Genomic DNA, 15168 nt, shown 5'->3' with positions numbered 1-15168 from the left:
TTAATTATTATTATTTTTTTCTTTTCTTAATATAATTTAAACATTCATAAAAAATTGAATTTTTTCATTGAAAAGTATAAATCTTTATTAAAAGTATATAATTTTTTATTAAAATATTAACCACATAATAAAATTAATTTATCAGAGTTATACCAACTTAATTCATTAAAGAAATAATGTTTAATTTTTTAAAGATAAATAGTTATTTAAAATGAAATATGATAAATAAAAATAAAAAGTTTAAGTCTTATATAAAATAAAACACAAATATATGAAAATATGACATTTACTAAATATTTGATTGAAAAAAAAATAAATAAACATGCGCTTTGAATTGTTCAAATATTTAGTAACTAGTAATATTCTTCAAATTGTTGAATATATTAACTAGTAATAGAACGAACAATTGTTGCATTCTGCAACCAAAATCAAATAAAATAATAAAATAGTTTACATAAACATTTTATATAAACTAAAATGTGATCTTATTATTTACGGGCTTGTTGGTTTGTCTTACAATAGCAACAATATCAAGAAGAACACGGCAATAACATGAACAGATATAAACAAATTTGTTTGTGTGAAAGGCAAACCTTTTCATCTAATTTTGTTTTGGATTTTTATCCAAACACATAAAAATTTTCCTAATATTTTATGCTTTTAACGCTTCATTTGAATATCTTCTAAAATTTGTAACCATGTAACTGTTTATAACTATTTTTTGCCACCATTTTATTAGTTGATTAGTGAAAATTATATTTTAAGAAATGCATGGTAGAGACTATTTATAGATTTTTAAAATCTATTTGAATAGTTACAACTCTTCAATTTGAATAGTCGTATTCTTCCAATTTAAATATAGTTATTTTGTAAAGATACTTATAAGAATAGTCACATTTTTTTCATTTTTTAAAAGATACATATATATGAATAATCACAATCTTTAGACAATTTTTAGAAAAGATAGTACAACTTTCCAATATTTTTGTAAAAGACACAACCTTTTAAATATTTTCTTACAAAAGACAACCTTTCAATCAATTTTTAGAAAAGATACAACCTTGCAACATTTTTGTAAAAGATACAACATTTTAAACATTTTTTACAAAAGACACAATCTTTCAATATAAGTGGATTCATAACTTTTGGAATTAATTGAGATTGCTATTATTAATAGATCTAGTTTTAAATTGTAAAGCTTAAACTAGATTTTGACCCGCGCTTAGAAAGCGCAGATTTATTTTTTGAATTTAATAATTTTTAATATAAATTTTTATATAAGATAGTTTAAGTTTGGTATTGAAAAAATGAAACCAAACTTGAACCAAAATTTATAAATAACCGAACATATCATATATCTCTAGATCCAAGATAAATAGATACCTGAATTTTTAAAATATAAATTATATACATACAAATATTAATTATATGTAATTTCTAAATAACCAAATATCTTAAATATACTATATACTATTTATAAGCTGAATTATCCAATAAAAATAAATTACTCAAACATTTTTTTCAAATATTAAAAAAATATCTTAATAAGTCCTCAACATTCGGTCTAATTTTCCACTAAAAAGAACCAAAACACCAATAAGTGGTATCCACAGTCAAACCAGTAAACGCAGTCACCATATATAATCTAGTTTCAATTTAATAAAAATCCATTATTTAAAATCCTTAAAAATCTAAAACCCATATTAACTCGTGAATCTATACCAGATGACATGGTAAAATCTAAAATAACTTGATAATATTTTTCAAAATTTGAATAAATTTCTCATATAAATTTTACTAAGATATAAAATTGAATAAACTACATTTTTTTATGTTATACATTCTAGTTTATAGGTTTTATAATGACTATATTAAGATTAAATTTTTGAGTTTTAGAAATAAAATTATTATTAAGTTGAGTATAGTTTAGTTACCTATAAATGTTAAAAATAAATAATATATTTTATTTAAACATAAAAAACGATCTAAAAATGCTATAATTTCCTGAGAAAATATTTATACAAAACCCTTTCTCCTAATAAATCCAGTTGTAAAAGATTTTCATCACAAAAAAATAACCTAGGAAGGTTTTGAAATATAATTAAGCTTGTTGTTGTACTGTAAAGTATTTCTCTAATCGTAATTGGAAGTTAATATGTTTTGACCGTCGAATGGTATCATGTTTTTAACTTTCTGTTAACCGTACTTGCATCATGTTTTTATGTTAGTTTGGGTCATAAAACATTTAATATGAATTAAAAGTATGGTATTGTTCAGACTTTAATTACCAATAAATCCAAATGTTTATATAATAACTACTTTTGTTAAAGAAAAATGATCGTGGGTTGTATGATTATTAAATCAGTTATAAAATAATCTGTTTTTTTTTAATAGGTTTAGTGACACAAAAGTAATATTCCAAAGAAAAATAGGGGTAAAATATATCAATGATTCTGAATTAATAATATTGATGTATAAATCTTTGGTGTATTATAGTAAGTTGAGTATTATTAAATAAGAGCATTGGTTATTTTATAGTTAGAGAAATATAAGGTAATTGATTAGTGTATAGTTAGAAAAATATATGGTGAGACCAAAAAAATAGTTAAGTCTAGTGAATAGGTTCAACAACCTTTTATAAGTAGATTTTTTGGAACTCCTTCCCTTTTAATAGTATAGATGTTAAAGATATAAGAGCACCAAACATGGCAAGCACTTATAAATCATGTTGTTGTGCTCATGCTCAAAAAAAAAACTAGTTCTATAACAACCAGATTAATCAATTTCAACCTAATAAAGATTCAGTTGAATAGAATATACGCAAATGTTACAGATCATTACCAACCAGGAGCTTAACTGTGATCTTTACTAAAATAACCTCACTGACCACGATTGCATAGCCTCAAATTTGTGTAATTAGTGTGTTTACCCTATTAGTATTAGGCCATTTTAAAACTCTTGTCATGTCATATGACATTTTAAAGATCTTTGAGAAGTTTGGTGTAGTAGTGACTACTACATTTTGAAAATTTCTTTGTTTATTTCCTATCTCCAACTTCTAATTACGGAAGCTGGAGATTGATTCCTACATGACTTTAAGTTTCATGATGGACCTATCCGTTCCCTAGACTTCCACCCTCTTGAGTTTCTCCTAGCCACTGGTGAGTTTTTGTGGTTCATTTTTAGTAGTTAATTGTTTTGATTACATCTACAAGTTCTGTTTTGAGATCTTCTGATTTCATTTACTACGTCTTTCACTCTTCAGGTTCTGCTGACAGGACTGTGAAGTTCTGAGATTTGGAAACGTTTGAATTGATTGGATCTACTAGACCAGAGGTAACTGAGCTTGTGAAGTTTTGTTCTACTAGATTTGATGTCTATTGACTTATAACATGACTTGTTGTGGAGATAGGGTGTCGTTTGTCTCTCTTGAAAGAAGACCTCATACATTGACAAATTTATAATTATATTTGTAACAAGAGCAGTCGGCAAATAATCTGACATAGTACTAATTTATATTTGGATACACTTCGTAATATGTAACAAAACTAATCTTCTTCCTGGCATGTGGTGTCCCTTGTTTCACAGGCTACTGGAGTTCGTTCAATTGCTTTTCATCCAGATGGACAAACCCTTTTCTGTGGATTGGATGATGGCTTGAAGGTTTTTTATTGTCTTTGAGATAAACTAGACAGCTTAGATGTTGATATCACAAGTTCATGGTCATAAATGCCAACCAGTGATATGCCGGGATAGTGTTTGGGTTTGGGTCTGAGATATATCGGTATGTCACCTATTGCACTAGTCCATAAGTTCTGTGAAAGATGAATCTTGAACGTTTTTGAAACTGTTTGTGTTGGTTTGCTCCAGAAACTTGAGCCATTGGAGCTCAATCTGAGGATGGGAATGAATGCATAGTGAAAAGATTGAGTGTCTTGGATGACCAGTCGTCTTAGAGAATGGGGAGTACCTCAAGGGGGCAGTTCATCCCCAGATTATGAGACAATAGGGATAAAGAACATATACGTTGACTGTGAGTGAAACTGAATGAACATACATTGTCTTGATCACATCTAACCGTTTTTTTTCTTCTTTATTGCATGAAACAAAGCAGTCTTGAACATACATTGTCTTTGATGTCAGTTTCTGTGCCTTTTCTTCTTTTAAAGCTATAGGTGGAAATTTGAAAGGGGCTATTAGAGCGAGAAGCAGAATGCAACAACATGTTTTGGACATGCAGAGGACAAGTCTTCCAGAACGCATAATGTTGGATCGCTGGATAGTGAGTGGGGAAGAATATGTTTGAACTAAAAGACATATCTGGAAGAGCAACGAGACTGTAGCTACCTAATCAACTACTAGGAGATGCTCCCAGTCCTCAAGAGAGAATCTCTGGTCACATTTTCCAAAGGCACATGCTACCATTTTTTTCTTCTTTTCCTGCAAGAGTTTGTCAAGAGTTTTGTGTCAGCTTATAATAATAATATATCACAAGGTGAACCAAAAAGCATAGAACATTTACCTGAAGCTTTAGCAAACGATCTTCTACGGAATTGCTTACCAAGAGACGCACCACTCTAACGGGTCTTGTCTGACCGATACGATGAACCCGATCAATCGCTTGATCCTCAGTGGTCGGGTTCCACCATGGGTCCATGATAAGTACCAGTGAAGCAGCCACAAGGTTTAACCCGACACAAGCCGCCTTCAAAGACATGATCATCACATTAACCTAGCCAAAAGAAAAATAGTTAGACAAATGACAAATATATATCATGTGAACATGTTATTTAAATGGCACATGGCATAAACAAAGACCAAAGATCAAAGATCATCAGTGATAGAAAAACACTAACTTTAAACACTAACTAGAGTTCACGTGAATAGAGAGGATCAGAAAAACACTAACTTTAAACTTAATAAATCTTTCTATGCTTTTTGCAAAGCAAGATCATTAGAAAAGAGAGAAAAACACCAAAGCCTAGAGTTCACGTGAATAGAGAGGATCAGAAAAACACTAACTTTAAACTTAATAAATCTTTCTATGCTTTTTGCAAAGCAAGATCATTAGAAAAGAGAGAAAAACACCAAAGCCTAGAGTTCACGTCAATAGAGAGGATCAGAAAAACACTAACTTTAAACTTAATAAATCTTTCTATGCTTTTTGTAAAGCAAGATCATTAGAAAAGAGAGAAAAACACCAAAGCCTAGAGTTCACGTCAATAGAGAGGATCAGAAAAACACTAACTTTAAACTTAATAAATCTTTCTAAGTAGTAGGATAATTACCTCCGGGAGATTCTTAAACTCTTCAATAGACTTATGTCTTGCTTCCATGGACATTTTCCCATCGAATCTTCGGTACTGAAAGGATGATTCTTTGAGACTATCTTCAAGAAGGTCTAGCATCTTTGTCCACTGTGTAAAAACCAGAGCCTTAACTCCTTTCTGAATCAAGCTCTCTGATAGTATCTCTAGTGTAGCCTTCAGCTTGGAGGAACCGAATGGAAGTTTCTTTGCAATTTGAGCTGAGGAGGATGTACTTGGGAGACTGGAGGATACGAGAAGAGGATGATTGCAAGCTTGACGAAGACGCATCAGCCTGGCCAAAACTTCTTTAAAATCTTTGTTCACCATCCCAGCTGATTCTTTTTCCTGATAACACGCATATTTATATTTATATCACATCACATTTATAACAACAGTAGCTGTTTCCTTTTCCTGATAACACGCATATTTATATTTATATATCACATCTATAAACAACAAGAGCATACGCTGTATATTTATATCATTAATATCAACAAGAGTATATGCTGAATACAGGTGTCATACCTTATAGAATCCCCCTGTCTCCTTCTCTAAGGCCTTGTAGAAATCAACTTCTTCTTTACTCAACTCCACTTTTCTCAACTCAGTAGACTTGGGAGGTAAAGAGAGGATTGGTTCTCCATCCATTATCGTACCTACACATTATTAGAACACATAAAAAACCTTGAAAAAACATCAAATCAAAATTTTGAATTGACTAACCTTTGGTTCTTCTGAGGAGTGTTGTTTTCAACAACGCCTGAAGTATCTCGTACCCTTCCGTTGGGTTCGTCGAGAGCACTTTCATAATTTTGTCACAGAAGACTGAGTAACTAGAATAGGGTTGACACTTGATGAACCTAAAGAAGCTGTAGAGGTCATCGATAGAATTCTGGATGGGAGTTCCAGATAGGCACCATCTACACTTGGCGTGAAGCTGAAAGCATGCAGAGGCGATGTTACTTTTATGATTCTTGATGATCTGCGCTTCATCCAACACAACTCTATACCAGGCAAGACTAGCAAACACACAAGCAGATTTCACATTGGTGCCATATGATGTTATTACAACATCATATTTTGATAGCGTCTCCGCATCTTGACATCTATTAGACCCATGGAAAATCAGAACAGAAAGTTTGGCTTCAGGAGAGATCTTGTTGAGGAGTTCTTCAGCCCACTGCCTCATCAGACTACTTGGACATATGATAAGAGTTCCAGCTGCTCTTCTTCCTTTTGATTGATCACAGACACCATTCTTCCTTTCTGTCATCATGAGAGCAAGAATGGATACAGTCTTACCAAGACCTTGGTCATCAGCTAATATCCCTCCAAAGCATGTCCTCTCTTTCTGTATCATCCACGCTAATGCAACTCTCTGTCAAGACAATATAATTTTTGCTAGAGGTTAAAATAATCATGAAGCACAAGCAGCTTGAAAAAACCAAGAAACTAACCTGATGCTTTAGGAGGTTGATGGAGAGTGAACCTTTAGGAGGTTCTGTTTCAGATTTAGGCTGGTAATCCATTGCTGCTTGGAGAAAGAGGTTAAACTCTTCAATTGGTTCTGAAGAGTTATCTTTAGGAGTTGCTGCTTTCTTCACATTCTTTTTCACAGATGTGTGGACATTTTGAGGGTTCTCTAGGATACCAGCAGGTGAGACAATGAGAGATTCTAAACCTCTGAAGAACCAGCTCTTCAGCATGGCAAACACAGACCAAAAGGTCTGGTTGAAAGCAGCTTCCTCTCCAGAGATCTAGAGAGAAACAAAAAAAAAAAGCTTAGACATTAAGCATGAATGTAGAAGTGAATTACCAAGAAACTGTTTACCTGAATGTGTAGATCTTCGTTCCAGTCTGATACAGATACTTGCAGTTTAAGATCCTTGAATTTTTGGTCACGTAGAATCGCATCTCTTGACTTCTTTAGATGGAAACTCACTGAATGGACCCCTTTATTCACGACCTTGCAGTGGGGTAGCAAAAGTTCCATGGCTCGTTGAGTGCGAGTCTCTTTAAAAAGCTGTAAGACAATCACATCACATCAATAGAAATTAGTATATAATAAGGAAAAAAATTTGTAATAGAAACACTATTACCTCGGTAGTTGAGATCCTAACGATGTGATAGTAAAGGTGGCCAAACTGATTGTAACCAATGCCAACTTGTGTACTTTCTCTGATGTGATCGAGGACTGTCCCTTGGTGGAGAAAAGCAGAGTTTTGAGGAGGACATATGATTGCTATCTTGACTCTCATCTCGCCAAAGAAGGTGTAGACTTCTTTAGTCTTCCAACCTTTCACCAGATGGTTCAGCCTGGCAGAACATGAGTCTACTGTTCTTCCTATCTGACATGCTATGAAGATTAGATCAGTGTGGTCATCACAGAGCTTCAACAGCTCTTGGTCTTCTTCTTCAGTCCAATCTGTGCGTTGGAGTCTCCTCAACTGTTCTCTGCAGGCTACCATAGACTTTCCCAAGTGTATGCTTGCATCTAGGATATGAACTGAGCGAAAGCGATCATCATCCTTGCAAACTGACAAGAGATACTCATTGTCGCTGAAGCTCCAGATCTGCCAAAACCAACCAATAATCAAAAACTGACAATGTCTACAAAGAAACAGTAAATTGAAGTTAAAACAATACCTCAGCCATCTATCTCTTTATGGAATTTCAATACCTACATTGCAAGAGAGGAAACCTTCAGAATCAAATTTGTAATCGAATTGGAAAACAGTATTATCGAGTGACTCACAGGTAAAGACGATGACGAAAGAGATCAAGAAGGTTCAACACACAGAGAGTCTCAAGAGCTTCGTGCTGCAAATCGCACATGGAAATGAGATAAGTAAGAGGAACGGTGAGAAAATCGAAGTCATACAGAAGCAAATCGCACTAGGAGAAAGAGAGAGTTGAATCCCCGATTTAGAAACCCTAAATTTGTACTCCAACTTGAGAACTGTATCATGATATAAGATGAGAAATCGACTCACAGGTAAAACCTCCGTCTCGAAGATGATTGTGAGATCAAAGCTTATTCTCGAATTTGTTGAAGACGATGAATCGTACGCGGGAAACGCAGACGGAGAATGCTTCTACTTTGAAGCTTTTACCTTTGACTCTAGTCGTTGACAACGTTTTAACCATTTTAGCCTGAACCGGCAATAACCAATTGTGATGATTACTAAACCGTACATTAGATAACCAAATTTATTCTAATAATGTGGTCATTTTTTTTTAATCTTTTAAATCGTTGTAATAATTTTCTGGACGTTTTAACTTTTTAACGTCAATGCTTAAAGTATTTTCTCGTTTCTTTTTTCAGATAATACTTTTGATGATATAAAGTACAGTAAAACAAAACAAAACAAAAAGCTTATCTATTAAACAATCGTGCCAAAATAGAGTTCATCCCCAAAAGACAAAAGAGAGAGAATCTCAAAAGCTTTGACCTTTGATTGATCTTTAAACCGTGATCGTTCGCAACGATCTTAACATTTTAGCGCGAACTGGAAATAACCAAATCAGATGATTACTAAACCGTACATTAGAAAACCAAATTTATTCAAATCATATGGTTTGCGGGATACGAAGAAATATATATCTTGTCAATAACTATTACCTATCCATTTAGCCTTTCTTAGAAAAATTGATATATTCTGCATCTGTCCTGTCATGGGAAACGTAATTCATTGGATGGACTTTTTAATCAAAACACTTGCATTTTTTATTTTATATTCTCTTTCTTTAATAATAAACTTAAAAAAAAAACTTATATTTAATCTTTTTAGAAACCCTCACCCGATAATCATGCTCTAAGATGAAAGACTGATTCTCAGAATCTGTAAAAACTGCAGGTATTGGTGAAAGAAGATCCATTAAATGTATCCAAACAGACATAATGCAGTGTTCCAAGTCTCATATGCTTCCAAGCCAGAAGGCACAATTGCCCATGTCCTAAAGGTACTACTAAACTTACTATAAGAGGATTTGCTCTGATAAATCTAAGTATATGCTATCTTTTGCTAAACCACACAAATATTATGGATTCTCTTGTATAATTTGTAACCTTTTTGGTAACCTTTATGGTAATAATCAATGGCGTGCAATGTTATTGTCCAATATGTGATGATCCTAAAATGTTTAATAATTTTTTTATTAAGAATCCTTAATTAAGAGACTAGCATTGGATCTCATAAATATTAGAAATTTTTTAACTAAGTCTCTTAACTAACATTTACTATTTAAAAAATACTTAGTCTTTGGGTTAATGATGTTTTAAACGCCTTAACACTGTCTTTAATGCTAAATCAGAATCCGATATTAAAAAAATTATATTTGCATAATAATCTTCAAAATCAATCAAAACTCACTAATAAAAATTACAAACAATATTATCTAATAAAAATACAAACTAAATAATCTGTAAGAAAAGTTTAACTAACTCAATTGAATTAGTGAATTTTAAAGAAGAATTATTTTGCTTAGAACAGCAAAATTTTCTAGACCACTGCCAAGAGGAAAGAGTGGTTGGCACAAACGGTTAGTTTCCAGGTAATACGCGAAAATAGTCGAGAATCAGTGAATGCTTTTATGACTCAACATAAATGATATACATGTGATCATCACTGACATTTGTATTTAAGTTGACATACCGTATATTATGTATATATATAGATATATATATATATATATATATGTATATATGCATTTACAATATCCAAATGTTGAACAGTGATTGGATGAAAGTCTAGTGTATAACGAGAACAAAATGATTTGGGCACGAGAAGAGACAAAATTTGTCTATGTGAATTTAGGCTCCGAAAGGTGACTGCGGTTTAAGCGGTGCGAGACAAACGGTTCAACTGCGGTATGGTTCTAACAGTTATAAAAATATATAGATATATAGTATACGTAGAGATTTTTGTTATTGTTAACTGCGGGGCGGGGCAGAACGATGGTCACCATTCGAAACCTTAGAAACAACATAACAGTAAATACCCTTTTTTTTTTTTTGATCAACATAACAGTAAATACCCATGAGCCATGATCCCTCTATCATTTCACATACAGTGATGACACACATATTCATATAAAACGAAATCAAATAGTGTTTATAACTTACATGTCATGTATGTAACTGTAACTCTAACCCCAGTCCATTACTCGAATTATTCTTTTTTTTAGTGCACCATTACTCGAATTATTTGAAGTGGATATTTTACATTTGTTCGCTCACATGAACTCGTGTCCACATTTGTCTCATCCACATTTTTGTGTCCATTTTTCTTCAATCCACATATTTAAGTTTTTAAAGAAACTCAGATGAGTGGTCAAACTATATTCACCTACATTTTCGTAATGATTGTCTCTGAAACATTATATGGTTTAAATTAGAAACAAGCAAGAAACTATATGATTTGTGAAAAACGGTAAAAACAATTTTGATTGTGTGTTCATTTAATATGAAACAAAAGTTTAATATAAAATTAACAATATATTATTTATTATAACTTGTCCACAAAAAATAAATTCACGTCTATTGTCTACTATAACTTATATATAAGAGTTTTTTATTTTTTCAGCTATCCATGTCCATATTTTTTATGTCCGTACATTTTATATAATTTTAATATAAAAAAATTATCTATGAAAGTGGATTTTAAAATGTAGTAGAAAAAATTACAATTTATTGTAATAATTATATTTATTTTATATATTTTTAATTTTAAGAAAAATCAAATAAAAATATTGGATGAAATGAATAATAATAATAAATTAAAATAAAAAAAACTAATAGCTAACAAGACGTCATAACTATTAACTAAACACAACAACTAAACAACGATTTTCCATAGCTTCGTTTTGTTGAGAAGATGATATTTTTGTCTAGAAAGCTTCTTGAAAATCGTGAATGTGTTCTTCAAGTAAGATGTGTCTTAAAGTAGGCTTGGACATTCGGGTCGTCGGATCGGATTCGGATCGGGTCCTTTCGGATCCGGATTTTTCGGGTCTAAGAGTTTAAGATCTGATAGGTAATTTCAAATTTTCGATTCGGGTCGGTTCGGATCGTGCCGGGTCCGGATCGGGTCGGATCTTAGATAGTTAGATCTATTCGGGTAATTAGAATTTATCGGTTCGGATTCGGTTTGGTTTCGGGTCGGGTTCGGTTCGGGTTCGATCTAAAACCTTAAAATACAAAAAAAAATATCTGAAAATATTTATATATCCGAAAATATTCAAAATTTTATTCAAAATTTGTGTTTTTATTATATGAAAATGAGTATATATATTAAACTATGCGAGATACAACAACAATTTGTTGTCTCTTAGTGGTTGACCCCCATGTTCTCTACATAAATAACCTATCTTTGATTCTCTTTTGATGCATTTTATTTAATTTACATTATTAATTCAGGTATCTATCGGGTTTCGGGTTTGGGTCGGGTCGGGTCCAAAATCCGCGGATCCTCTACAACAAGACGCGATAGGATAATTTGATCGGATCAGTTCTTATCCAAACCGGATTTTTTGTGTCGATTTCAGGTCGGGTCTTCGGGTACGGATAAAATGTCCAGGCCTATCTTAAAGTGTAAAGAAACTCCATAAAGTGTCCTAAGCTGTAATGCCTCTTTTTTTCTTTTATTTTCTGTTTTAGTTGAGGTCAAAATAGTCTTTTCATATTCATCTTCTACGTTTCGTCGCATGTAACCCTAAGTACACGCAGCCACTCAATTTTGTTTCTGTCCTTCTGTTATAAGTTTTCTTTCGATTATTTCATTCATTATTCATCAAAAATCCATAGATCCGTATGAAATACATGGAATTTTAACCGTAAACTAACTAATTACGTTGTTCTGGGATTGCGATGCGACCTATCCCTCTAGTGAGAGCCTCATTCAGAAATCGATTCTCATTTGATGCGATCTATGGCGTGAGGTGATTATGTTTAGCTTTTATTCATTAATTTTGATTTCAAATTGATGAGATTTTCGATAATTAAGATTCGACTGGGAGAAAAAAGTTTTGGAAAATTCCTTTTCTCTTAGTGTAAATGTTTCCTTTTTTCCAATGCTTATAGGTCGGCTGCTCTGCATATATAAAGACACTCTCAGATCATCAATAAGGTGAGAGAGGCAAGAAAGATACAATGTTGAAAAGAAAACATGGCTCAATTTTGAAAAGACATGGCTCTGATAAGAGAAGACGTGGCTCCAGCTCGAGTGTGGAATTGGAACTGCTACCACACGATGTGATAGAGCTCATACTCGAGAGACTTCCCGTGGAATCTCTGCGGAGATTCAGGTCTGTGTCCAAGAAGTGGATATCCACAATCGATTCCCCTCGTTTCCAGTCAAGGCAGCTGAACCTTCGCAGGCAATCACGAGGTCATGATCTCCTTTTCGTAGCCTATTACGAGGATCCTCCTGATGATGTAGCTCAACATGCCTTGGGCTCTTCTTCTTCTTGCATATACCGTACTGTCAAGTTCCCTTTTCCGAACGTCTTGCTTTGCTATGGTAGCTGCGACGGTCTGGTTTGCTTCTTCTGTATTCACACACCCAACGTCGTGGTGAATCCCGCCACTCGATGGCATCGGAGTTTTCCTTTTTCCTCCCTGCAATGCCTTATCATCGACAAAGGACCCCCCTTTGCCAGCGGCGACCTAACTTATGAGCTTGGATTTGGTAAAGACAAGTTGAGTGGTACTTACAAGCCTGTTTGGTTGTATAATTCATCCGAATTTGGACTAGACAATGTTACCACTTGTGAAGTTTTCGACTTTAGCACCCACTCTTGGAGGAACCTTGTCGCTTCTTCTCCTTATCCTATTCTCAGATTCCAGAAGCCAGTCTATTTTGACGGGTCACTCTATTGGCTCACCGACTGTGTAGAAACAAAGGTTTTGTCTTTCGATCTCCACACTGAAACTTTCCAAGTCATCTGTAAAACTCCCTTTGCTGATGCACCTCGCCCAAGTAACGTAGTCTTGTTCATCCTTGATGACTGTTTGTGCGCTTCCGAGAAAACGTGGCCAACGCAAGTCATATGGTCTTTGGATTCTTCTTCAAAGACATGGAAGCAAATGTGTTCTATAGATCTCACCAATACTTTTCCTTTGTTCGACAGATGCGGTCTCATGCCCTTACCCGTAGCAATCCTGGAGAAGAACAAGTTATATCTCCATGGTCGTAACTACTTGGAACCACTCATGCTACATGATCTCAATACCAAATCTTTTGAGGTTGTCTCCACACCTACCACCCCCGGAGATTGTATTTATTATTTCGAAAGTTTGTTCTCTGTTTAATCTTTTATGTTTCCTTATTTATGTATCAATCAACCATTTGTAACCTTTTCACAATTTAATGTCATGCTGTAATCAGCTTTTGGTTCTTTGCTGTAATCAGCTTTTGGTTATTGCTCGATTAAGTTGCTAATTTCTAGATTGGAGACTACTCTCTTTTCCAGTGTCTACCATAGCCATTAGCTTCCAATAATCGTGTGCTCCCTTTTGCCAAGTTGTGTGCCCTCCCTCCAACAGTAAGTATATTTTGTTATGCATGCCAGGTTAACTTTTCAGCCAGATGGGACGGTTTCTACTGTACGGTGAGGGTAAGTGCTGGTTTTGGGTTAGCTAGAGAGTATGCATTAGAGCCGTGACATCCTCTGGAACAGAGTACAGTCGCAACTTGTGGCTGGCCTTGACTACCATATATGCTTGGGGTTAAGATCTCTTTTAATAATTTTAGAGCCAATAAACTTGACAAAAAAAAAATCAGCCCATTAACACAAAGGTTTGAACCCATGATCCACAAAGTGACATTCTTACCAGTTACCACCAAGAAGAGGCAATAAGCATTGATTAACAAAAGAAAAGAGCAAACATGAGAGTAGGATGAAAAATAATGAAATTTTGACCTCTGTGGGGTATCACTTTCTTCTCCTGTCTCATAATACAAAACTTTGCAGAGCTTTTCCACTTCACTGCTTTCATTTCATGCCCCATCACACTGAAATACTGAATAGCTTGTATGCCAATAAATTTTCCATCTGATTATATAACATGTTACTATGTATCATTTGGTTTTGTTTAGTAAATTTATTTAACGGATCACATATACTATGTCATATCTAATAAGTGAATCAACGGATTTATATTTAATAATTTGGATTTTATATGTTAATATGTGATATATAATCCTAAACAGATAATGTTTTCTTCATGTTCTTGGACAACACAACATTTTTCTTATAAATTGCTCAAAGTGATAATTCACTTCTAGTTATACCTAATGGCATTAGTAAAAGCCTTTTCAATACAAAATAAATTACACCAAGAAACTATAGTTAGATGAGCATGGCGACAAAAAACAACATAAAACTGGGACAAAACTCAAGAGATAGAGTTAAAGTCTTTGAATTTTTGTCCTTTGTTTCACACTAAACCCTGAACTGAGTTAAACAAAGCCGCCCGTTCTTCGAGACAAAACACACTATTACTATCTCTCTCTCTCTCTCTCTCTCTCTCTCTCTCTCTCTTTCTAAGAGCATCTCCAAAAAGGAACTCTATTTTGAAATTTTCAAAACTCTATATTTGAAGTTTCAATGTGTTTTTCTCCAAAAGTAAAACTTCAAACCTAACTTCAAAATTATTTATATTTTACACTATGGTCCTTATATTTGTCATAGTTGATGTAAATTCATAAAACTTCTATAAATAACTAGTATATATATATATATAAATATTACAGAAATATTAATTAAAAAATCTTACACTAAAATATAAAATTATAAATAAAAATGCATAATTAAATATTAAACTGCAAGCAAATACTATATTATTCCATAAAATTAT

The 15168-nt window shown here is 33.3% G+C and overlaps 2 protein-coding genes and 1 long non-coding RNA gene across 3 annotated transcripts; 2 read left to right on the top strand and 1 right to left on the bottom strand.

The window, feature by feature from the left end:
- Nucleotides 1–133: 133 nt before the first annotated feature.
- LOC117127894 lies at nucleotides 134–4543 on the top strand. The gene is made up of 2 exons (XR_004450851.1): nucleotides 134–3161; nucleotides 3266–4543. It is a non-coding gene; the product is annotated as an uncharacterized LOC117127894 (long non-coding RNA).
- Nucleotides 3448–11706, bottom strand: LOC103849378 (helicase-like transcription factor CHR28). The gene is made up of 11 exons (XM_033278792.1): nucleotides 8303–11706; nucleotides 8065–8129; nucleotides 7956–7989; nucleotides 7409–7882; nucleotides 7141–7332; nucleotides 6767–7066; nucleotides 6033–6687; nucleotides 5835–5965; nucleotides 5289–5654; nucleotides 4523–4732; nucleotides 3448–4440 (listed from the first exon to the last, which is right to left on the bottom strand). The coding sequence occupies exons 3-11, from the start codon at nucleotides 7962–7964 to the stop codon at nucleotides 4348–4350; spliced, it is 2430 nt and encodes an 809-aa protein (XP_033134683.1). The 5' UTR covers nucleotides 7965–7989; nucleotides 8065–8129; nucleotides 8303–11706; the 3' UTR covers nucleotides 3448–4347.
- Nucleotides 11707–11958: 252 nt separating this feature from the next.
- On the top strand, nucleotides 11959–13713 carry LOC103843252 (F-box protein At1g11270-like). The gene is made up of 2 exons (XM_033278793.1): nucleotides 11959–12248; nucleotides 12391–13713. Exon 2 carries the CDS (start codon nucleotides 12460–12462, stop codon nucleotides 13618–13620), a length of 1161 nt encoding a protein of 386 aa, XP_033134684.1. The 5' UTR covers nucleotides 11959–12248; nucleotides 12391–12459; the 3' UTR covers nucleotides 13621–13713.
- The last annotated feature ends 1455 nt before the right edge of the window (nucleotides 13714–15168 follow it).

Source organism: Brassica rapa, chromosome A09, assembly GCF_000309985.2.
Source record: "Brassica rapa cultivar Chiifu-401-42 chromosome A09, CAAS_Brap_v3.01, whole genome shotgun sequence".
NCBI classification, from domain to species: domain Eukaryota; kingdom Viridiplantae; phylum Streptophyta; class Magnoliopsida; order Brassicales; family Brassicaceae; genus Brassica; species Brassica rapa.
This window is presented reverse-complemented; position numbering and strand designations above follow the sequence as displayed.